General features: G+C 41.0%; 1 protein-coding gene across 1 annotated transcript in view; it reads left to right on the top strand.

The window, feature by feature from the left end:
* URB1 (URB1 ribosome biogenesis factor) overlaps positions 1-25,339 on the top strand; it is a 56,075-nt gene that overhangs the window by 12,841 nt on the left and 17,895 nt on the right. Inside the window, exons 8-26 of the mRNA XM_086462040.1 lie at positions 104-234; positions 1,422-1,617; positions 2,934-3,071; positions 3,456-3,629; positions 4,260-4,410; positions 6,924-7,046; positions 9,157-9,269; positions 10,495-10,614; positions 13,868-13,984; positions 14,653-14,791; positions 15,876-16,046; positions 17,253-17,449; positions 18,016-18,240; positions 18,756-18,953; positions 19,980-20,835; positions 22,059-22,260; positions 22,466-22,643; positions 23,823-23,881; positions 24,629-24,822. Coding sequence (XP_086318166.1) covers positions 104-234; positions 1,422-1,617; positions 2,934-3,071; positions 3,456-3,629; positions 4,260-4,410; positions 6,924-7,046; positions 9,157-9,269; positions 10,495-10,614; positions 13,868-13,984; positions 14,653-14,791; positions 15,876-16,046; positions 17,253-17,449; positions 18,016-18,240; positions 18,756-18,953; positions 19,980-20,835; positions 22,059-22,260; positions 22,466-22,643; positions 23,823-23,881; positions 24,629-24,822 — 3,682 coding nt within the window. The remainder of the gene's footprint in view (positions 1-103; positions 235-1,421; positions 1,618-2,933; positions 3,072-3,455; positions 3,630-4,259; positions 4,411-6,923; positions 7,047-9,156; positions 9,270-10,494; positions 10,615-13,867; positions 13,985-14,652; positions 14,792-15,875; positions 16,047-17,252; positions 17,450-18,015; positions 18,241-18,755; positions 18,954-19,979; positions 20,836-22,058; positions 22,261-22,465; positions 22,644-23,822; positions 23,882-24,628; positions 24,823-25,339) is intronic.

The following is a 25,339-nucleotide window of genomic DNA, read 5'->3' on the forward strand; positions in this document are numbered from 1 at the left end:
TGTAAAAGGAGCTTCATAAAATTTAGAGTGATATTGATGTAATATTTTTCTTCTGTGGCACCAAAAATCATATGCCTTTTTTACTCCTTTTTGATTTTTATAGGTGACTCAAGGTTCTGAAGAGGTGGGAAAGATGATGGTGCGGGAACTTGTTCATAATTTCTTAATGGACCTCTGCTGCTCTCTGAAACATGGCATAACTTTCTATGATCCAAGTCTTGGAACTTCTGGCAAGTAAGTCACCGGACAGCTGAGATTGTACGTGAACTTTGTGCCAGGAACAAGAGACACCTCACTGGTTATCTTCTGCTCTTCCAGGCTTTTGCAAGTAACTTCACTGAATTCTGCTTCCATCTCTCTCTCTTCTGTGGCAGACAAAAGAAATACGTTGGGTTTTTTGTTGGTTTTGTTTTTAGCTTCCCAAGATGAAACTATTTGATCTCCTTATACCTCAGTGTGCTAGAGTAAAGGGTACTCTGCCCTACTCACAGGGGCTTGGGCAAGGTTTCTCTGAGCCAACTCCACGTATAACTAGGTACAAAGTCTTTTGCTGTAAGGTGTGATTTTTGGACCACAGATTTTTTTGATGTGACAATAAAGCATCAAAGCTGCTGTGTTAACCAGATGGTGGTAGAATACCTAGTCTGATTTACGTTTTGTAGAACCAAAGGTGGTTTATCCCAGATTTTGACAAAATGCTGACATTGATTTCAGTAGTGCCAGAGTTTGGCCTGCAACACCTAATCTGGAAGCACCTGTTTGCCCCTCTGTTTCAATTTACTAACTACTTAAAATATGTGCGCAGTAATTGTTTTGATAAGATATGACTGATAGAGCAAACAATTGAGACATTGTAAATTCCATGGAGGGTTTCCTGTAAGGTGGGTTTATGCCTCATTACATTAGTTGGGCAAGGAAAGTACTAAATTGTAGTAGCAGGTCCTGAGTGATGCCACAGCGGGTTGTTTCTTGCTTTGAGCAAAATTTTAACTGGTATTTGCCTGGTGTCTGTGGTATTCTCACTTTTTTTAGGGACATACAGAAGAAAAAGAAAAAAAAAAAAAAAAAAAAAGGGACTGAAAGACCATAGAAAATACTTCCAAATTTTTAATATTAACTTTTAATTCTACATTTTTGGCTCTGTGAAGTTTGGTTAGAATATTTCTGAAACATTGTGGGTTTAATGAAAAGTAATTACTGTTTGTCATGCAGAAAACCTGGAGGTAAATTCAGTTCTTACTTTTCTGAGTATAAACTCAGAAATTACGCCAGCAGTATGAGAGGTCCTACCTTGAATTTACCTCAGCAACAGTTAGAGGAGTTGCAGAGTTAGCATCATGTGAAGTACCATGATACATTTCATACATGTAAAGTATCAAAATAAGGATTTATTTTTTAAAGTATTTCTTTGTCTTCAATAGGGGAGGAAATGTGGTGCTTCTGCGCTTTCTGCTTGGTTTAAAAACTGCAACAGAAGATGAAATGGTTGCTGATCTCATGGTGAATATTCTTAAAGTATGCCCAGATTTATTGACTAGATACTTTAAGGAGACCCAGTATTCCTTTGTTCCTAGAGTGAAGTCAGCTTGGATGGACAATATGAAGTTACTTAAAAAGGTAAGAGTACGAATGATGCACACCACCTCACCACAGAAATCTGTGATCCCAATACTCTTTTTTTTTTTTTCCCTTCAAAAATTGAAGTCGTTCTTGTTAAATGGCAGTGCAGAATTACACAAAATTGTAATAGGAAATATGGTACAGTCAAACATTCCTGACCTACAGAAAATTTACGAAGTAACAAAGTAGCCATTGCTACTAGGAGGTTAAGCCAAGGAACTTGGTAGTAGGTTGGTAAGCCTGCCTTTGATTTTTTTTTTATTACAGATGGATATTATAATGCTATTCCTATGTGAAATTTGTTACTATTTGGGTACTGTGCAGTACAGAGTCTGGGCAGCCTGTGGTGTGGCCATGTTAGCTCTGCATCCACGAGTTTAGCTGTGGTCTTCCTAGTGACAAGGAAGAACATTTCGTTGATTTCAGAGGAATTAAGCTGAGGATCAGGGAGTGGGAATTTTTGGTTTTGTTTCAGAAGCAGCTGTTCTGTATCAGAGGAAACTCACGTGTCTGAAGATGTATTATGTTCACAGCTGTAAATGCACAGTGCTTTAGAGTTTATTAAAATCACTGGAAAGCAGACAGGCACAATATTTCATAAATAATGATTTAAAAAACAAATCAGTCTAGCAGTGGGGAGGTTAGTTGACTGAGGTTTAAGTGAGGTAAACAGGAAGGACTTAATGGTTCTGAAATAATGCCATCAATTACAAAGTATGTTAGGAAAGCAGCAGCAGGATGCTGTGAAATGTTGAAGATGGTGAATGGAGGGGGGAAGATGGCATCCTGTTTTCTGTGGGTGCTGAGGAAAATGAGCCATGGCTCAGAGCCACAGGTGCTTTAAAAAGTATAGACATAGAGTGAGTTGGAAGGTCATTTTGTAAAAAGCCATGCTTAGTGCAGGAGGCTGTATAAACGTTCAGTTAAACTGGGAAAGAAGGAATTGGTATAAGAAGCGGTGGGGAAACATCATGCTGATGATATGTTTTTTGAGATGCAGCAAGATTGAAGCTCAGCTAGAAAAACCTTTTGTCCTTTCTATTCCTCTGCTCCTTTGTTTAGCTTAAAATGGGCAAGTAGGATCTGTAGTCTGTTGAAAAGGGGTGGCCTTTAGCAGGAATGCAGGTCGCATACAGATGTTCCATTTAGTTGAATAGGAGTCTGGGGGATGCTCTGTAGCATTTCTGCATAAAAATTGACATTTAGTGCTGTCATTACTTTTGACAAGTCAAAACCCTTCTGTAAAATACTCCCTACAAGCTGTCATCTCTAGGGCTATGTCAGTGTTGATTAAATTGTTATTTTTATTTCAGATATATGAGGCTCAGCCAGAGATCTCCAGTTCTTTTAAGACTTCAGAGTTTATTCCTCTTCCCAGGTTGCTTTCTATGGTGATGGTAACAACAGTCCCTGCAGTGTGCAATAAAACAATGTTCACCCAAGGACTAAATGTAAGAGCAAGCTGTAGTATTTCAGTGGATTTTTCTGTTCCAGTTAATGCTGTTTGATTTAAGTGTGTGATCATCCAAGAAGTGTTTTAAGTCGGTTAATGACGTATGTTATGTATTGGCATAAATCTGGTTTGGGGAAGCACTGGAAAATGAATTAAAACCCATTGATACTGCTTCTGAGAGCCATTCACAAGCACCAATTCTGCCAATATTCACTAGTAGTTTAGGCTGGGAGTCTGAAAACCTGCAGATTCTTTCCTGCAAGCCAAGGTTTAGGAAATAATTAATTCATTAACAAATTTTAACATATATTCAGAGTACAGATGATATGCAAAGCATAAGAGGAAGCACTAGAATGTCATTAATTCAACTTCCTTCTTTCAGTTACCCAGCACAGTAGTGAAGCACAGCATACTGTCACTTGTGTCAATGGTTCTGAGAAGAGCCTTGAAGAATATTGAGTACTGTTTGAATGAAGAAGTTTGGCAAAAGTCAGAAATCTACACACTGTCAACGATGCAGGAATTCGTACAGCTGTACAGAGAAGCCATCAGCAAGGTACAAAAAAGAAAACTGGGGTCTAACATGAGTCATTTTGCAGCAGATAACTACTCATCTGCACTTTCTCCCCAGGAATGTAGTCTGGAAGCCAGGACTGTCTTTGGACAGGGGGAGGGGAAGGCTGTGGATTAAAAGGTGTTAACTTGTGTGCTAGTAGACTACATTTCCTAGTTGAAATTGGCTGATGGAAACGGAAAATAAATTTTGTTTTTATTTTACAAATTTGTAACATTGACAGATACTGCTCTGTAAATGAAGAGCTCTAATGAGAGCAGGGCCAGGAGCAAATTCTCCTCCTGGTTCAAGTAAATTGTAGCCAGCAGAGTTCACTCGGAGTTTAAAGCTACTAGACAAAGTAGCACTTGAGTTGAAAATACACCATGAGGATGAAGAACAAACATAATTTTTTCACAAGAAACTTTTTCAATAAAGTGTTCTTTCCAGTATTTATGTTCTGCAGAAGTGAAGGTACACTACTTGATTGCAGATCTTTTTCTGATTGTGTACAAGATCAGTTACAACCTTGGTGAAGAGCAGCAAATCCTCATGTTGGTTGGTTGTGAATATTTTTGTCACAGTAGCTTTGTCTCATGCAGGAAAGCTATTGCAATTTACTCTTGCTTTTAGCTTTTACCAGACATGAACAATATAGTGGCTGTCTGGCAGTCCTTTCTGAAGCAAGGGAGAGAACACCACAATGGCCAACAGGAGAAAAGGGAAAGTGATACCTCTACTGTGAAGGCAATGGCTGAGACAGCAGAAGTTTCTGAACAGCATGGTAGGCAAAGCAGGTGGAGTTACCCCTTCTTACATGTATGTGAATGTGTGTTGTGAAATCCTCATCCCACGTAACGTCGTTAATTTCAACAGAGTCCATATGTCATTTGTGCATTTACTATTCATCTTTGCTTTGTTCAGTTCTTTGGGCAGTTTAATTCTGACCAGGGCCAAGATTGCCTAAGAACAGTTTGACAAATAGAGTGCCACTGCTGCTAGGAGGTTAAGCAGTTTGACTTTCCTCTGTCACAGAATCACAGAATGGTTGAAGTTGGAAGGGATCTCTGGAGGTCATCTTGTCCAACCCTCCTGCCTAAACCTGGTTGCCCAGCACCATGTCCATACGGCTTTGTAAGAGCTCCAAGGATGGAGACTCCACAACCTCTCTGGGCAGCCTGTGCCAGGGCTTGGTCACCCTCACAGTAAAAAAGCATTCTCTGATGTTCAGAGGGAACCCCCTGTGTTTCACTTGGTGCCCATTGCCTCTGGTCCTATCACTGGGCACCACTGAGAAAAGCCTGGCTGCATCCTCTTTGCACCCTCCCTTCAGATATTTATATATATTGATAAGATCCCCTGAGCCTTCTCTTCTCCAGGCTCAACAGTCTTTCTTCATAGGAGAGATGTTTCAGTCCCTTCATCATCTTTGTGGGCCTTTGTGGACTCTCTCTGGTGTGTCCATGTCTCTGGGGAGCCCAGAGCTGGACACAGTGCTCCAGGTGTGGTCTCACTGGTGCTGAGCAGAGGGGAAGGATCACCTGACTTGAACTGCTACCAGTGCTTTGCCTAACGCAGCCCAAGATACTGGTAGCCTTCTCTGCAGCAAGGACACATCACTGGCTTGTGTTCAACCTGGTGTCCACCAAGACCCCCAGGTCCTTTTCTGCTAAGCTGCTTTCCAGTTTGGTGGCCCCCAGCATGTGCTGGCAAATGGGGTTGTTCCTGCTCAGGTGCAGGGCTCTGCAGTTCCCCTTGTTGAACTTGAACCTTCTGTCCTTGATCTTCCTGTGCTAGTAGGAGTATTTTGCAGCCACACAATAAAAAAGGCAAGGAAACTAATATGCCTGAAAAATAATTTTTTGAGAGATTTTCGTTTGGCCAGGTTATTATACCATGAGATCATGTTTTTGGAAAGCAGTTAGTTACTGTGGCTACACAAATGCTTGTGTTGCTGTAGGACAGGAGTAGAAGTATGCAGGTGTTGGAAGGAGAGAGGGTTGGACTGAAGCCTTCAGTTTTCCTCTCAAAACCAGTGTCCCTCCTGCAGGACTTGCTTTAATAATCCCATTGAAGGAAGTTTTAGTACTCTCTGTTGCTTGGCTAGCAGCCTACAATGTTTTACTTGCAGACTGAAGATAAATCTGCAACCAGTTTCATGTCCTTCACAGGGCATATTCCACAGTGAGACTTCCTGGAGCAGAGAGTTTTTCACTGTATGTCCTTCTCTGTGTGACTTCGGGCAGCAAGATAGTTGTCAACACTTGACACTCCAAGGCTCTTTATAGCTAGAGTGCCTGCTGAAACCAATGGAGCAGCTAATCTTTAAAGTACTGTAGCTGTAGTTTCTCTGCATACTAGAGTGATAATACCGTATCACTTACTCTCAGCTCACCTTTTGCAGCTTTGTTTGCACCGTCGCCACTAGAGGATTCTTTTTTTAATGGTAGTTGAGACTCAGGCAAACAAAGACAAAGTTTATGCATGGCATCAATCCAGTTCTTCATAGCTCCCTGAGGGAGACCCAGTTAACAGGAAAGAAGTAGGTGTTAAAAAAAAAAGTTTTGGCTGCCCTTCATTTATTTTGCTTCCTTTCATTAGTAACTGGATAACAAGTAGCTTTTATCCGTCCTCATGTTATAAACTAAAAGAGTATTTAGCTGCTGTGAAAGCTTTCCCTAAGAAGTAAACAGCTGCCTTAACTGGGGTTGGTGTTTCTCTCATATTTACTGTCTCCCTCTTGCCAAGAGATCACATTGAGAAAGTATTATTTTGAAAGAGGGAAGGGAAAGAAGAAACCTTTAACTGAAGTAACAAATTAGTAACAAATTAATATACTGTCTCCTGCACTTCCCTAGTCAAACCTAGCTGGCATTAGGTAAAAATAGTGTCCCTGGAAACCAGCAGCATGACCATATCCTTTTCTTCACTTTTTTCTGTTGTTCAGCCTTAAATTAAACTGATTGGATTCTTATGGTGAGTGTTAAAATGCTGAGGTTGTCTTTTATATGTGTGAGCACTTTAGAATCAAATTAGAAATGGCAACTGCCAATTTAGGCACTGAATAAGCTGATTTAGTTTTAAAAGTATCACATAAGAATGGTGAAGAAGGAAAGTGGGGATTCTATTGGGGTTTTTTTCTGTTTCTTTTTGTTAGTGAGGAAGATAACTGGTCATTTCATAGGCAGGTCTATTGGAAATATAGTTAGTAATTCTCATGTTGGATAATGCTGGTGCTACACTGTGCTCTCTTGGTACTAAGGAAGAAGAATCTAATTATGTAAACACTTTGTTTAGGTTCAGATGACGCTGAGACAGTGTTTCTGAAAGCTGCACTGCTTCAGGTCATATGCCTTTATCAGAAGGTTGTGCCCCACTTGGTAGCACGGAGCAACTTTGATTTTAGCAAGCTGCTAAAAGGTATGTGATGGGTATTTCTATTACCTTCATTGTTTTCTCTGCCTATGTATGAAGGCCACAGCAGAAGGGAATGTTTCTCTTCTGTGTAGATAGAGAAAGAACTGTTTTCTAAAAGTAACCCATATTAGTTTCTTCATTATGTTGGCATTTATTGTTGCTATTTCTGCAGTGCTCTGGCACTCTGCCCTCTTAAATTCCATAGCTGCTCTGCTACACTGAGTTGTTGGAGGTGGTAGGTTGCACAACAGTCTTCCTCATTGTGTGTCATATTCTTGCAAATATTTGGTCTTTATGAGGTTTTAATTCCAGTGTTTCTGAGGAAGACTTATGTCCAACTTTTAATGAGATTTGGGGGTGTAATTCTCCTAGACCTGTGTGAACAAGCCAACTCTTATTAGCTGCAATAATACAGATATTTTTTTAACAGGATAGTTCACAGAAAGTTTGGGGTGGGGGAGAAGCACATAGCAATTCACCAGTCTCATCTGGAAAATGTTTTAACATTCAAAGTTTTTTTCCATTTGCTGTGTTTTGAATTATTTTGGCATAGTTTGGTAGTGTGTGGGGAGAAGAACAGTATTCTGTATGGTGTTATCTCCTGTGGAAGATCTATATGAGGAACCACTTTAGCAATATTGTTGTATTTCTGTCTCTGATGATGTGTTCATGGAGGGTATTCCCTGTCATACAGCAGAAGTAAACAGAGATGTTCTGTACCTGCTTAAAGCAGCAAGGATGATGAGCCACAAATTATGGGCTGTGGGCAAGATACTCCAATACTGCTAGTGGTACAATAAATACAGCCATTTAAAAGTCTGGAGGAGAGAGCAAACTGTTGTTCAGACATCATTGCTATCTGTGGGCCACCAGAGCTTGTAGGCCACTGAACTAGAGCAGTTGTCTATGTTTTAGGCAGGTCTGGGATGTGTAAAGATGGGAGTTATGTAAATACTTTGATTAAAGTCTGTATGGGGAAAAGGGGACTTTAAACAAAACCCCCCTCTAAATCAGCTGTCTCACACATGAGGTTTTTTCCTCTCTCTGCCAAAGCGTATTTAATTGGTTTGTATACTTGGTGAGTCACCAAACCACATAGCCTGTTTGTCCCATTGTTTCTTGCATTGGTCTTCTTTCTTCAGAATGGACACAAGGCAGGACACCTTTTTGTGAGGCAGAAATCTCTTTGGTGGTGTGTTTTGTTACAGTGTAAAATGATAGAGTTGCATGGGCTGGAAAATAGTGTCATTCTCAAATGTAATGAAGTGAGCCTGGATATTAATTTTGATGAAAAATTATGGTAGAAAATAGTGGTGTAAATTAATCATGAAACTTCGTTCTCTCAGATGTCGGCTTGAGAGTTCTGTCACTCCTTCCCTTGCCTTGATTGAAACTTATGCTCCAAAGGCAGCATATTTTGCTGTCTTGTAGTAGTATGTTCTTAAAACATACTGCTTGTTTGGTCTTACTGTTGGCTAGACTTTGTAGTGACTTTTTAAAATTTATTGTTCTCTCTCATACTACACAGACTATGAAAAGCACACTAACACCAAAGCTTTATACAACTGATCTCTGTAACTTTACTGCAGTTAAAGTGTGGGCAGGTCAATTTTTAGGGCACACTGCTAGGGTCTCTGCACATTTTTGTGACCTGTAAGGTGAATAGTTCTGAGGTTATGCCATAGCAGTTGTGAGCAGATGGTAAAAGTGATAAGGGAGAGACACAAGTGTAAAGTTCCATTGCTTGTAGCAAATATTGTAATAGTATAAGCATTAAGATTTGTTATTGACTTAAATTCTGCACTTTGGTCTCCAGTTTATCCATCTTCTTTAATTCCTGTAGGACACATCTTTTCAGATTTTTTTTTGTTCCCATGCACCGGCGATGGCTTGTGCCAGGGGCAGGTGTTAGGCTTTCCCTGCTGAGGGCTGGATTCCAACCTTAGGTTGGCCAAACATAATTGTGGTGTGTCTGGGGATCTCATGGTATGAAAATATGTGGATTACCAGCCTATATCACAGTGGTGGTTTGAAGCCCTGAATAATTAGTGTTCCTGAGATCTCAGGAAGATTTTATCAAAATAAAGTTGATTGTATTGCTTTCAAACCTCAGGTATCGTCACTGAAAAGGGCCTCCGAGAGGAGGTCCCTCCTGTTCTGCAGCACCATATACTGAAAGTGGCTTTGGAACTTCCTGCAAATAAATTTGCCTGGTTCAGGGTACAGGTAAGAGGCTTCAAGGCAGATTTATGTTTCTTTGGCCTGTTGTCTTCAAATCTTCACATATGGCCCCGCCTAGTTTTAAACTAGTCCCAATCCAGTCGTTTTAGGAGGTGACCCTTTTATAAAACCAGTAGGATTTATAGTCTTAGCATTAGTGAAGAATCCCTTCTGAGCTCAAAAGTTTTTCTACAAGGACAGAAATTTTTGCCTCACTGTTGAGGGCTGGACAAGGTTCCTTCAGCTCTTCTTGGCTTTGGAGAGGGGCACGAGTGAGAACTTGCTGGTTTCCACTTGTCTGGAAAGCCTGAGGTTTCAGACCAAGGAAATGAGTTGCAGAGGGGAGTTATCCCATCCATTCCTAGGGAAGATTCTGACATTTATTAAGGCTGTCCCTCCTCTCCATAATTACTGGAAACTTTCAGGGCCCTTTCTTTCTTTTTTACTGCAGTCTTGTAAAATAAGAAGGATGTAGAGAGCCTGATTTTCATGTGCAGAGAAAGGAGTGGCCCTAGCTTTGGGGGGCAGCAGAGAGACCCATGGGTGCTGTGACTGACCCTGCCTTGTAGGAGATTTCTGTCCTCTCCAGATGGCCATAAAGGAAAAGTGACGAGAGTTAAGAGCAAGTAAAGGAAAACCTTTGGAAACGGGCAAAGAATCTAAAGTATTTTCTTGTGGCTTTGCCCTTCTAGTATGGACAGGTTTTAACAGAAAAGATAAAAGACAATTCTGGCAATATTACAGAGAGTTGCAGTTATTAGATATCAAATGCAAGTCAGTGAGAAAAGCAGAGGAGGTGGCTGAAGGATTGTCATTTGATGTTCAGATAGTGTTCAACGTCCCTGTGACTTGCATTGTTTTCCTGTTCTTTGGAGATCAGTCTTGTAAATGATGACATTTCTTATTCAGACAGTACTTGTAGGAAATACGAATTCATGGGGATAACAGAAATATAAGTAGAATGGATGGTTGGAGAGGAGCGTGGCTTTACCTTGGGCCCTTGTATTAGTTGGTGTTTCTGTTACTTCTCTCTTCTTCCACTTTCAAAAAAACCATTGTACTCATCTTCCTGGCTCACTGAATGCAAAGTAGTATAAACGATCCCATTCGTTTCTGGCCTTGGTAGTTTTGGGCAGATCTATAAAATAATGTATTACATATCTGCTTCAGTGCAACATAATCCTGTACAGTGTTGCTGTACCAGGGGAATTTTGATATATTTTTCTTTTAGGATATCTCTGAGACAGAGAAGGTATCTGGTGAAAAATCAGTATTCTATTTACTGATGAAAATGTTCGTTACAAGTAACCATTCTCATTTGAAAATTTCAACCAAAAAACTGATCATCAAGGTAAGTATTTGATCTGAAATATCAGGATATTTACTATATCCCATTGGTCTGAAATTTCAGGATTGTAATTTTTTTTCTTAAAGCAGATATCTTTACTGCATAGTTGTGTGGCCAACAGAGCCTTCTTTCCAGTTTTCTGTGACTGTTCATGGAATTTGCTCTTGGATAACTAACTACCTGTTAGCTAAATATTCTATGAAAGTCGGTGCTGTCCGCTGAATTTGCTGCAATAGTTGATGCAATAGTAAGGAAAATTTCTTTAATGTTTGTCTAAATACTAGGCTGAGTTAATTCCAATGCTGTAATAAATCAATGTAGTTCGTGTCTGCAAAGGTCTTGACATTGACCACGAAGAGATTTTTTATTTTTTATTTTCATTTATTTAATCTGTACTTCATGACTCTACCCTTCCTAAATCCTTAGCTAGTTTGCTCTGACCTTGCAAAATAGTCCTGTTTGTTACAGTCTGATACAAGCTCTGATGCAAGGAGCACTTTTGTCTTGAAAATGGATTAAAATCCCCTTCTGTGCATTTAAATGAGTTATCTGACTTTTCGGAAGTGCTGATCAACTACAAGTCTCATGAAGGCACCAGTGGCTGTTGTTTTCAGTATCTTTTTAAAACTCGGCATCTTCTAGTTATCTAAGTAGGGATAGGGTCCTGCATTAAAAAAACAAACGCGACCAAACAGCTGTCCCCACCAAGAGAAAATCCCAAAAGCTGTTCTGAGTCCTCAAAAGGGCTCCTTGGCCGTGTCCCATAGTAATAGTGGCGTACAAGTCTGTATTCAGCTTTGTGCATTTAATTTCTGTGTTTAGCTTCAGTCACAGGGTGCAATTGTAATGTTTAATCCACTAAACCAAAGTTACAGTGATTGAATTAGGTTTTAGTTGCCCTTGATCCCTGCAAGGGATTAAAGTCAGGTTAACTTTGTCTCACAGTAACAAATATCTCAGTTAAAAGCTACCCAGTACAATTTTTCTAGTGTATTTGGATTCTTTTGCTGAGTGGAGACGTGGGCTGCCTGACTCATTCTTGTTTCCTCTTTTAGATTCCATCCATTTCATTTTGTCTGAAGAGAATACAGGAGCAGTGAAGTTAGGCCAGTTATGTCAGCAGAAAGGCTGCTAAGAATAGATGTTAATGAGTGTGTTTTGGTTATTTTTCAACACAGTGCCATATAATCGGAAAGCATGTTTTTGGATTTCACATTCTGTTCCTGCCTGTTTTCATGAGAGCTGCAAGTGGATTTCTATTTCGAGACTCTGCCAAAAATAATTAATTATTTAAAAATGAATCCTTTTTTTTTTTCCTTTTTAAAATGAATTACCCTGTCAGATTCATGTAAGCAGCGCTGTTATTTTTATAGCTGCTAGTATTGTACACAGAGTAACTGTAGAGCAAATAAGCTGTGGTATCTTCCTTTGTATTTTGTGTGTGGGGAGAAACAAAGGCACGGATTCATCCCACATCATTACAGTCATTTAATGTAGGTGCCAGAGTTGGGAAGCTGGTCAAGGTTTCTTCTCTTATTGAGAGTGAGGGGCAGGCAGTTCTACCATTGTGCAGTTCAAATCACCTGTCATCTGGATTGTCCTTCAGACAGCCGTTCCTCCTTCCTCTCTTCTCCCTCCTCCTCCTCCTCCTTTCTTTCTTTTACAGAAGACCATAGGGTCACCAAGTTCCTAATTCAGGTGCTTCAGATAAGGGCCTGAATTTAAAGAGCGTGGGATTGGGCAAAAAATTCTAAATACGTTAATGCCGGTTACTTGATTGTGGTAAAATTGTGCCTACCTCACCACCCACAGCAGCCATGAGTATGCTTATGCTTCTCTCTGGACCTTGCTGTGGTCACGACCCACCGTTGGTTCATTTGGCTGTTTACCCATCTGCCCAACTCTTTTAAGCACCAGTAGTCTGATTTAGATTTAATGTAGCAAGGATCATCCTTTATATTACATCAGTAGTTTTCAAAAGCCACCCTACAGACTGTTTTTAAGGGTATGGTGCTTTTTTTTTTTTCCTTGCTGTATTGGTATAAAGGTGTACAGCGCTCTTAAAGCACCATAGGCTGCTCCTCTGAAATTATAAAAATAAGATTTACTAAGGTGGAGGGGACGAATGCTCTGTGTCCAGGCAACTTTGACCTCAGTAGGGCTTGTGCGAACTGACAACAGAAGGACTTGATGTGATTAGACCAAAAGTCCTGCTGGCCTTTATCTTTGCTCTTACCACGCTAGTTCCATTGAAGCTGTCCGACATTGAAGGCTCTTTGCAGGCTGGGACCAGCAAGATGGATTGGGCCTGGCTGTGGCTCTGTGCTGTAGCTGACTCCCTTCCTCTGTGACCCCTACACTGTAGGCCTTGGGCAGTGAAGGGGCAGAGAGGCTGCTGTGGTGAGCAGCACTGCAGGTAGCACAACGGCCTCTAGGTCTGGTGCGTGCTGCCCCGGCACACGCGTGGTTTCTGTGTCCCGAGCGCTTGTAGAAGTCTCGTATTCCGAAGGTGTGGGAGTGAGCACTCATAGTGAGATGGCCGTGTGTTCACTGCCCAGTCCGGTGAATAGGTGTTTTCAGCGTACTTGAATGGGGTGCATGTGGGATCCGCCCATAAACATGGTCAGCGTGAGGGCAAGAACCAAGTGGAGTTGTACTGGGTTTGTGCTGCAGACAGCAGGTGAGAGGAAGAGAGGCTCTGAGAAGACAGGAACAGAAAGAAGTTGCTCTTGGCTGATTTTACCATTTGTGAGAGAGAGTAAGCCATGTTTTGCCTCTTATTCTTAAAGTCCTCCTTTCTCTACTGCAGCACTGCTTCTTGCCCTTTTCCTACAGAGCCTGTGTGTGTCTGGCAGAGCTCAGTGGGTTTCATTCATCAGCTGTAACATCGTCATGCCTCAGCTCTTACTGCTCTTGTTGAGAGAGCAGTAGGCAAACAGCTGTGATGAAGAACTAGGCCTTGGTCCTGGTTACATTGAGGCCAGTTGATAAAATCTTGGGAGATTTTGTTTTAAAAAATGCATTCAGTTTTATCCTCTGTTATGCAGTTAGAGTGGCCCTAGTGAGTGGGAATAAGGCCTCTTGAACTGAGGGGGTGAGAAGAGAATGACAGATGTTTCTTTTCATCAACTTGCTTTTCTTTTTATCTTTCCAAGAAGAAGAAAACATGAAGTTGCTATACAAAAAGATCTTGCTTTTTTTGGGTTTTGTATTTTAGTTAGTTTGGGTTTTTTACCCCTCCTTTTTTTCCGGACAGGTTTTACGTGACAGTGGAGTGTTTGAATACACGTGGAAGGAACTTTCAGTTTGGCTGGAACACTTGGATAATACAAAAGAAGACAAAAAGGAAGCAGTGATTCAATTTCTGGAAAGGGTAACAACTGTTCAAATTAGCTGGATAAACAATGCCAAGAATAGCATTAATGGAAACTAATTATTTTGTTGCTGTTGTTGAGAAACCTGTCAAAGATCAGTGAATGAATTCTGAGAAAAGCAGTTGTTTGTAATTCTTTATACTGAGCTGACATCTTTCTTGTCTTGGGTGGGAGGACAGTGAAATGATTTGGAGGCAAATTAAATCCAGAAAGAGAAGTTGTTATTACAGCATTGTTGATACAAGGGTAGAGTGTTGTGCGTGGGGGTAGCTCTTACCTCCTCTTTACTTAATTTTGGCAAGTATTGCCACATAGTCAGACCTAAGTAAATTGTTGTCTTTTTACAAGAAAAGTTGACATTTCCCGTTTATTTTTCAGGATGTTAAATGCCCAGTGCTTCCTTTTCATTGCAGTTTCCCCAAGGACCTGGTCTGTGGTAGCGCTTTAGGTGCGAAATTGCCATGGACATTCCTTTTTCTGTCAGACCCAGTGTCCCATGTACAGCAGTAACCATAGACCAATTGCTTCAGAAGTGTATGGAAGTTGTCCTCCTAAAACTTTCCCAGCTTCCAACCACTTTTAACACATTGTCTTTCTTAACAAGATATGGTTCCCGTAGACTTAATAGCCTGTGGACTTAGATTTCTCTCTCAACCTTTGTTAACAGATCCTGTTGAAACTGGTGACAAACCCGTATCCATATACAGATAAAGCAGCAGACCTTGTTCAAGAAGCCAGTATGCTCCAAGCTAATATGTTTAAACAAGACTCTGATAACGTCAGCATCCCCGTCTCTCACATTGACGGTATGTGGCGATTCCCTCAACATCAGAGAATTCCAAGACTTTGTGCTAAATTTTTCTAGCCCTAATCTGCAAAGTGACAACTGGTAACTATAGAAATCCTGCTCAAGTAAGGACCTATAAGGTTCAGCCCTCCTGTTGTATTTAGTGTCAGAAGTAGAAGTCTGAATTGCAAAGTTACCAGCCCCCAAAAGTAATTTCTGATGCAGTAATGCCATTTTAACAATATTTTAAATCTCTGTTCAGGCTCCTGCATTTTCTAACTAAAATGAAAACTATTACAATTCCTCTCCCTGGGGCTGCTCTTATCTGTTCATCCAGGAGGCAAGGGCTGGGGTGCCCAAGGAACTTTCTTACTCCAGGCACACAGCTAGAATTTTGCTACTCCTGCTCTTTGGGACCAGTCACAGCCCTTCTGCAGACAAAAAAAATTCTGCAATGTGGACACTTGGACAACTTACCATGTGCTACCTGTTCTGCTATAACAGTCCATGCGTAGGATTTTGCAGTATGTAAATGTAAGATAATTGGGGTAGTTTAACAATCAGTACCAGATGGATCAGTTGACTTGAGTTGCCTCTGTTACAGAGACTTAATGCCAGCTGTGGAATACATGGTTTCTTCTTCATATGTTAAAGCTATCTTTGACTCTTTCATGACCAAGATTTGGTTCTCTGGCCCCATAGAGCTCAGAAGTTCTTCAAGGACTGCTCAGGATGTTCTTTTAATGAGGAAGTGGCTGCTTCCTTTGTACTTGAACATACACGTTTCCTGTCACTGTTATGCTCTGATAGTCTTTGCCTAAAGCCATCATGATAGCAGTAGGTGATACACCTCTTTTCATCCATTCCTTCTGTCAGCTGGACAGCAGTGTTGAAAGGCAAAAAGTAAAGTCAAGCACGTAGTAAGAGACAGTGATTTTTACAGTTGCGTTTACCGTTACGTTGCTGGACAAATGTGTCTTTCATCCTTTTTTCTGCTTTGGGAATGCAGAAGCCGCTTTGTATTCCTGGAGTGTTGGATTCTACATCTGTTGGTTTCTGGTTAGTCTGAATCCTCTATTTACATTTTTTTCTTCGCTTAATAGATGTCCTGGATATGGTGGATGTCCTAGTTGAGGGCAGTGATGGCTTAGATGAAGAAATTGGGTTCACTTTAAATGAAGACATGATTATCCAAACATTTCCATTCAGTGCTGTTGTCCCTGCTGCATTAGAAGCCAGGAATGTACTGTTGCTTCAGACTGAAAATGGAACAGGTACAGACTTTTTTGTTTCTATGTATTGCCTATGCTAATGGAGTGGAAGTGGGATAATTTTTACTCAATGAGCTCCTTTTGTTGCAAGCAGAAGGAGGTCCAGATCCATGGTGTTCCCTGCTCAAGAGAGGCGTTAAAGCTTATGAGGTGTCTCTGTCCTTTTTTTTCTGACCCTAAAGAAGCTCACTCCTAGTTTCTCAAGTAGGGAAAATAGATGGAGGCACAAGCATCCTGTAAACTGCCATTTGACTCTAGGGAGCTCCTACTGTGGGAAAACAAACTCACACAGGTTAGAAAGAGAGAGCCCAGCTTTTCCCTGTGAGATGCAAGGAGGTGGAGGAGGAGAATGGCTTGAGGAGCAGTGCAGAGACACTGTCCCTGCATGGACAGTCTTGGTCTGGAAGCAGTTGTGCTTCAGTAACAGAGTGTTTTAAGCATAGAGTATGCAAATCGTGAGAGGAAGGTGGTTTCAGTGGCTGTAGGCAGCTGTTCCACTGAGACCAGTCAGTAGGGGAGGGAGGACTGGAATGTTGAGTAGAAAATGGATGTATCTTCCAAAGAAAACTTTGTCAGAGGTGAAGCTCCAGGGGTGAATGTTGCAAAGTTCTGCCACCTTGAGGAAAGGATTTGGAGGAGTGAGGAGTCACAGGGGCAGCAACTGGCCTCAGAGCAGGATTTGCCAACCCCACAGCACCTCCCTAAGTCCTATGTATATTTGGCTGTTGAGTAGCACCTGGGGTGGGGCTGAAAGTCCCAGTTCTGAAAGAAAATCCTCCATATTTAACCAGTGCATGTTAACCTGAGTGTGTTCCACCCAGTACAAATCAGTTCTCTTAGGTGATGCTTAGCTAGGTTCTTTATCCATGAAAATGCAGACAAGAGACAAGGTTAGCACAGCACAGTAAAGGCAGAGTTAGTTTTATGCATGTCTGGAATGAAACAGGCCAACCTGAGCATGTATCTTGAGGTGGGGTGATTATTTACTTCAACAAGGACTCCTATATGGAAGATTTTTCCGGATACTTCAGTGGGTCAGGAACACTTGTCTAGCTTACCACAAACACCTTTTAATCCTGTTTGATGCTTTTCTAAATGATGCTATATGGTGTGTTGCCCAGGCCTTAATGAAAGAGGGTTGCCCTAGTGTCTGTGCTCATGCAGCTTACTTGTCAACAGAAGTTTATTTTTTTTATTTTGCTTTTCTAGGAACACACGTTGTAGAGTATCTTGTTGCTGTTTTCACTGACCTCCTGCACTCTCAGAGAGAACCCCTTGCCCTCTGCTTGATGTTCCAGCTCTATGATAAAGATCTGCAGTCCCTGAAAGTTTCTAAGTATCGTCAGCTCTACCAATTTAACCAGTACTATAAACTCTGGATACCCCAACAATCTCAGGAACCTGTGGTACGGAATACCTGAAGTCACTTGAATTCTTGAGCCAGTATTACTGTAAAACCTCACAGTGTATAAAGGTTACATTTTCATAAAAAAATAGCATTTACATTAAGCTAATTCTGTATTGCTTCTTGATCAAATTGGGACACAAATTTGTTCAAGGGTTTTTCTCTAATGACACAAGAAGTCTTTGTTGAGGTTGGGAAGTGAAGCTGGGCTTCAAGGGTTGTGTGCGATCACCCAGACTACAACATCAGGCACAGTGTAGCATAATATATGACATGGCTGACGAGACAGTTTACAGTGGGTGGAGTTCACTCAGGTGTGGGTTGAGAATGCATGGACCAGCTGTGCTAGGTGTTGATGTGTTTTTGTGTTAGCCCAGCAGTGACCATGTGTAGATTCCCCATGGGAGATCTTTGACTAGCTCAGTGATAGCAGGACTGTACACGTGCACGCCCAGAACTTCAGTCCTGGTTTCAGCACAGACTCATTTCGAAACAAAGGTAGCTGAAGGAACTTCTGATTTATACTCATCTTTATTTTTCTCTTACGTTCTTTTCCATTTTAAACAGTTTAAAAAACACAAAGAGGTATGCAAAGAACCGGCGGTGGCCCTGGATTCTGTATTTACCACTTTGCTAAAGAAAGCCTATGAGAGAGGAAGCAGTACCTTACTGGAAGATGATATCCAGACAAAATTGAGAGACTTGGCTTCCCAGCTGCCTCCTGAACAGCTTTTGTTAGGAGTAAAGCATGTGTTGCTGTGCCTGAAATCCACAGTGGAGAACTTTGGCAGTGTAAGGGCAATATTGTGATAATATTGTGGGTTTGTTTGTTTTATTTTAATGGAGAAAGTACAAATGACTTGGCTGTTAAAACTTAAGGATCCAGTTCTGCAGCTTTTGCATGTACTCAGCTCTCACTGAGGCTGAGCACCAGACAAAGCTGCACCTAATTTGTAGACAAATGTCTATCCTAGTTGTCGAGGAGTCTTGGATTTAGTTTGCATGGGTTACCTTACTGGTCTGTACGTAGTGCAAATAAACTCCAGATTTTAATCCAGCTCTTGGGTCTCCATAAGAAGCCTTTCCAGAGAGTGAAATTCACTGGCCTGTGTTACACCAAAAATCGCAGTATAGATGAAAATCAGTATTGATTTGGCACCCTGAGACTTTTCTTAGAATCAGGTTTCTACAGAGGGGGGTGATTCCTTGACCCAGAAAAGGTTGTAATCTAGTGAGGTTCTTAGTTAATTTCTGTTTTTGTTGGATAATTACTCTTCTGCTCCAGTCCTCTTTTCTCAACTTTCGAGGTGTCTGTATTTTCACAGCTTAGTAAAACTTTTGGTCCTCACCTTGTTGACCTCTATGTGGACCTGCTGAGCAGCTTGTTGTGCCGGGGAAATCAGATAGAGTTGGATAATCAGCAGAAACGAGACGAGCATCAGACTGAATCAGATCTGTTTATGGACGAAGAAACTTTGATTACAGAGGAGACTTCAAATGACAAGGTACCAAATCCCTTGATACACAGGCCAGCAGCTCACTTCTTAGTAAACTTTGATTTGATTTATTCTCTAGGGAAATAGTCGTAAGTTTTGCTGAACCGTTAATTAAAGCCGATGATCTTAAATACGGACAATTTTTGAGCACGAATTATGTTGATATATATTTTCACCGATCACCAAAACATAGAACTGGCTAAACATGACAGAGAACAGGGGATCTAGCAGGGATCAGGCTTTGTGAGTGCTGTAACTTGATAAGTCATGAGGATTTCTGGGATTTCAGTTAGGATTAAAATGTGTCTGTCACACGCTGACTGTTAGGTCTTGAATAGGATTTTACTGCTTTGTAGAAGCATTACTATAGCTTTTGCCAGGTCCTCAGAAGGGCAGGGGGTGAACAGGATATGTAACACACTGTGTATTTCACAGAGTTGTATTGAATGGAAAGCAGTTGATGCAGAGAGATGCTGTTAAGGTTAGGAGGACGACTTAGGAACTTTGAGCATGTGATCCAGCAGTTACAAAACTACTGTTAGAAGATTTGACCAAGCTGCATCATCCATAGTCTCATTCCTGAGCTGGAATATGGTCAGGAGAGGTCCTGACAGAGATCAGTCACCTTTGCTGAAGAAATTCTATTTCCGAAGCTCTATGTAAAGCCTGGTTATGAAAATTATGTACTTGGAGAAGTGAATTTTTGCCCCCCTTTCATGTGTTTTGTGGATTTGTGGAGATGAGAATGGAATTGTATTGACAAACTCCAGAATACACAGTTTTCCTCTGGAAATGTGTTTGGACATGTGGAGAATGTTCAGTGGAGGCGTGCCTCCCACATTGTAAATGTTAAAAGAATGGTATTTATGTGCTTGTAATTTGTTCCTATTTTTATCCTCTGACCAGTTAATAGACAATTTCATGTTCAGTAATTGTAATTAACAGGCTGTGGAAAATAGGCAGATGAATGATTCCCACCCCCCCCGCGAACTATAATTATCCATTCAGTGATATTGTTAAAATAATTTGTTACAGACGCTAGAAGATACAGTCATGTTGATTTTCAGACATCCTACGCTGGAGAGCTGGTTCCTGGCTTTAGAACAACGTTCTCTTCCTCAGCACAGTTTAAACCCTGTCACTGTGAAGCTCCTGTCAGCTCACCTCAACTCCGGTGTGCTCCAGCTGTTGAAAACGGCTGCCCCGATGCTGCAGAGCATGGATCACAAACATGTGTTATCGAAGTATTTTGAAGCAATAACAAAAAGTGTCTTGAAAGAGCTACAGGCCGTGGGGAAAGACAGAAGCCAGATCTCTCCCAAGAAGTCTCACCAGTTGGCGGCTCTAGAGGAGTTGCACGTATACATGGCTGCAGCTCAGCTGAAGGAGATCACTTTAACCATGCTGCGACTTCCTGAGATGAGCCTGACTACTCAGAAATCTGAAAAATCCCCTAAAAAAGAGAAACAATTAAGCTTCTATGGGCAGATTTTGGTGCAACTCCTCACAGAGAGCTACCAAAGGCAGCCCCAACAAGGAGAGCTACTGCTGTCCACAGAGCACGTTAAAGCTTTGGGGATATTGATGTCAGCATCAGCCAGCAAAGACCTGGAGGAAGTTTTCCTTCGGGCTCTCCAAAGCGAGCCAGTCCTTGCACATGCCGTCAGTGTAGAGCTGCATGTTCACTGCCTTAACCAGAGGTCAGAAACCTCCCTTGCCATTGTGGGCATGCTGATAAAACACTGTAGGACTCACCTGCTGCAGTTCGAGCTGTGGTGTCTGAGCACTGCCACTGGAAAGTACCTCAGGAAAAACGTGGAGAGCTTCCTTCCACTCATTAATGTGTATTTGCAATGCAGAGACCACTATGATTTCACCCGACCTTCCACAGGTAAAGCCACAACTGATCCCTATTTCTGATCAAGAGGCCCCATTCCCAGTGTAGGCTCTGCTGACCTTGAAGTCTTGGATCCTCTGCACAATAAGTAGAGGTGATAAAATTTGTGTGTCTAACTTCTAATGATTCACTTTTAAGTACCTCTGCAGAATAATGAAGGTAAAGGACTGTAGCGAAGCTTGGCTGTTAGACTGAATCAAAGTACTCTTAGAGTTGCTGTTGCCCAGTTTTCTCTCTTGAAGCCCTTATTTAATACTTGGTGGATGTGAAAATCTGTCTTCATGCTTATCTTGGTTTAGTATAGGAGGTAAAATCTTTTTTTCGGGCATAGATAGAACACTATCTGGTGAGTGGAATGCCATAGCCATATGGTTTTGCAGAACGTAAGCTTTCACTTTTACAAGTGTAAGAGTCCAAAACTTCCTTCTAAAATAAATCTCCAAATATAGCTTCCTACAGTAATGCCTTCTTAAGCTGGCAGTCCAAAACTTTCCAAACCAACATCAGCATTAAATTGACAAGACTTAAATTTTCTACCGGCAAAACGACGAGTTAGGATTCAACTTGACAGAACAGCATCACTTTAATTTCATTTCTCTTATTGCATGGAAATGTAAATAGCAACAGAAACAGGCTGACTGTAGCTGTTGGTGGAGAAGGCTAGCTCTGTCTAGAAGTTCAAGTAGTGAGAAGACCTTGTCAGCACACAGGGAAGTACAGGATGGTTAAAGAACTAAGCCTTTCTCTAGCACTTAATGCACACCAGTGGTTTCGTTCTTGAACACTAGAAGGGGAAACCGCTGTCTGACTGACTTGATTTATAAGGTATCTGTTAGTCTGTTGATGTGAGAGAAAATGCCCATTGGGCCCTGGGTCAGAGAACTGGTAAAGTTTCATCCTTCCTGAGATGCAAGGTCATGGCTTCTTATCAGGAATTTGTCCCTCTTTTGAAGGTCTGCATTGTTTGCCCATGTCTAATCATTTCAGCTGTATAGCATGTCTGGTACATACGCCAAGTACTTCCTAATGGTGCTAGGGAGCAATACAGAGTGCACTCCTCTCTAGCAGATCAGCACCTAGTATAGTATAATTTTCTAGAAACTAAGTAATCTGGGCCTTGATTAGAAAAGTGATTTGGGATTTTTGTAATTGTAAGTCTTTTGTTGCTTAACATACTTAAATGGTGGAACCTGTGACCCCCCGCTCTATCCCAACAGTTGTCTCAGCTGTTACATCTGTCTTGAGGAAAGCTCTGTGGAAGGAGCTTTGCAGTGTATTTCAGGACACAGAAGCGTTGTGCGAAACCACTGTGAAACTGCAAGTTCTTTCGAAGTTGTTGCCATCTTCAGAAAGCAAAAGGCTGCGAAACCTTATTGACCAGCTTCCTGCTGCTCTCGAGAAAGCAGAAAATAATGAGAGGTAGGCAAATCCAGTTGCCCTGTTTCAGGACTTGGTTTGTCCTAGAGGGCATTGCGGTAGATACACATGAATGCAAATATTGTGAACAATAACATCATCCTCTCCTCAGAGAATCTGTCACTTCACGCTTTGTCAGCAAGACGTCTTTAACATATACAAAAAAGCATGTTACAACATTAAAAACTAAATAAATATCTTTCTGCAGTTGGACAGTGGCAGATGCCATATCTAGAGTGCTTGAAAACTCTGAAGAGCTGCATTCCTGGAGGAGACGCCTATTATCGGCCTGCATGAAGGGGTTAGTTGTCATGTACAACAGCAGTAAAGATGAAAGCAAGCAAGAAGCGGAGAGGTCTATGCTGCTCAGGCTAGAAGAATTATTGGTGAGACTTCTTTTTATCTGTGTTGCCAGAATGTGACTGTGCAAGTGCATTGTTGTGCTCTTGTATCTTGGGTAAATATAGATTGGACTTTATTTTCTGTTTACAGAGTATGGCTTCTATGGGCTTTTAGTAGCTTTTGCGGAGTTAACTTGGCCCTACTAATAAGACACAGTTTTGAGTTGTTCTTGATGATGGCTTTCTGCTAACAGTCCCCTTTGAAAATCAGAGTTTGAGGTGTGCAGGAGTTAAAAATCAAAGGTTGCAAATGGATGTTTTTAGTTTTAAAAAAAAAAAAAAGGTGATAGAGACCCTTCTGTCAAGACCCACCTGCCATGCCGTCTGAAGTCTGTGGCAGAAATCCGGTTAATCATAGATACAAATACAGACTCTGACCATAAAGAATGTTACTTGGTCGGGTCCCTCTGTACTACTGTTTGGGTTTTTTTTTTAGTTCAGTAAGGTAGGCAGATCCATGTAAGACATAAAAATGAAAGTCTCTGCAGGCAGCCAATGCCTTTGACCTCTTGCTGGCTTCTGGTGAGACTCTCTTTTAGGACAGGATGAGAGTCTTGCAGGACCTGATCGACAGCCTCATAGTGTTCATCCTAATGGTGTTCACAGGCCTGACGAGCTTAGCACCTACCGTTACTGGGACTGAAGGCATGTGCAGCTGTAAATCTTCTTAAAACTGATGGTTATTTATTGTGGTTTATGGCACGTCAGGGAAGATTAGTTTTTGTAAAGAACATGTACACCAAGCCACCCCTGTTTGCCACGTGCAAAGGTTGCAAAGCTTAAGCATGTTGTAGGAACACAAAAACCTAGTACCCAAGTCTCTTGCTTTGACTTGCCGACTTTTTGTTCCTATCATGCTTCGGGAGTGTAAAGAGTTTTAAGACTGTGGGGGTTTTGGTACCTACAGACCAGCTTGCTTTTTAATTGCCCATATGCTCCATTGCTCCCAGGACCAACAAAGCAAGACTTGCGGTTTCGTTTGAATCAGGAAGTAGGACTGTTGTGTCCGAGAGCTTTCTCCCGTGTGTCCTTTGATCATCCCACCTGAGTGTTTGGCTTACATGTTGTTAGTGTGTCTGTTGAACAAAAATTGCTGTTCTTGATGATATGTAGAAGCTCTATGTGCTAAATGTAAACATCTGCTTTTACTTACTACGTGCACAGTGCTTTGTTGAAGAAGTGGACCCAGATGACTGGTACAGCCTTGTGAAGTCGGGACTCAAGTAAGTAATTCTGAGATGCACCGAAAGTGCTGTAGGAGGTACAGTTCTGTTCGCTTGGCCTTGTCCTGCATTATCCTGGAAACATCCTGCCTCCCTTGAATTCCATCAGATTTGACGATTCTCCTTGTTTCTCAGGATGCACTTTATGGCACATCCACTGGCTTTATAGGAGCCTGAACCTGCACAACTGCAGGCAGGTATGGATTTTGTGCTCCAGTTAGCATCACTAATACAGCTAACTGGATAGAGGTACTAGCTTCTTTTCAACTGGCATAGAGAAGCTTTATGCTCATATAACTTTTCTTTTTATTTAAGATACTTCTTAAATACAATTCATACAAAAACAGACTCAGATCTTTCACCTTTAAATGTAAACCACTTAAAAGAAATAAGGAATAGTTGAGGATAATCTTAGCTTCTGTGGAAGTAAAGTGTTAATCTGAAGGGTTGCTGTCTGAAGGGGTTAGTAGGCAAAATTCTAATCCTTTATTAAGATCAGTGCAGCTACAAGTGTGACTGTGTGTTGATTCTCCTTTATTTTTTATGATTAGATACCAGTAAAGCTTAAAAAGAATTAAAACAGCTCAGGGAAAGAGGTGCATGTGTTTTAATTTATTTTTTTTAACTTGTTTCGATTTACTAAATTTGCTTTCTTTGCAAAGTTCTTTTTCTTAAAGAGATTTTTTTCAAGCAGGTTTCCTTGGGTTTGGTTGGGATCTGACTTTTCTGTGGTCCTTGCTTCTAAAGGTACCGCTACAGAGATGAAGCATTTTTGAAACTCCTGAACATTGCTATTCAGTTACTATACAAGAAAGAATCCTCACTTAGTCAGAGCTTAGTCAAGCTCTCCAAAATTCACATGATGGTCACGCAGCACTCTCTATTTTTGTCAGCCATACTGAGGTCAAGAGAAGAAGATGGCACGAACACCCAGACAAGAGGTATTTTTTTTATCTTCTTCCCTTTAACTGTATTTAGTAATCTTGTCTTTCTTGCATTATATTCTATCTGTCCAGCAACCTATCCACCTACATATACCTGCAGAGCTATTAAACAATTCCAGAATATTAGCATTTAAATGTTATTTATTAATATTTAATATTAATGTTGATTATTTATTAATTAATAAAAATATTAATATTAATAAATATTAAATAATAGTTTTAAATGCTACCTCTGCTTGGACCCAAATGTTAGATTCGTTTTATTACTGCTGGTTTTAAACAGTTAGGTTTCTGAAACTACTGAAAAGTTGGGTTTGGGGCTTTTTGTTTGGTTGGTTTTTTGTTGGTATTTTTTTTAAACCCTACTGAAATCTTGAATTGATTCTTTTGGTTTCTGTGAGGCTGTTAGTGTAAGATCACTGAAGTGCATATAGGTTCTGTTAGAAATGTGTGTGACGTTTAAACCTATTTTAAAACAGGTTGACAGAGAAGATTTTAAGTTGTTTTTTCAAAT

Source organism: Leptosomus discolor, chromosome 1, assembly GCF_034619465.1.
Source record: "Leptosomus discolor isolate bLepDis1 chromosome 1, bLepDis1.hap2, whole genome shotgun sequence".
Taxonomy (NCBI): Eukaryota; Metazoa; Chordata; class Aves; order Leptosomiformes; family Leptosomidae; genus Leptosomus; species Leptosomus discolor.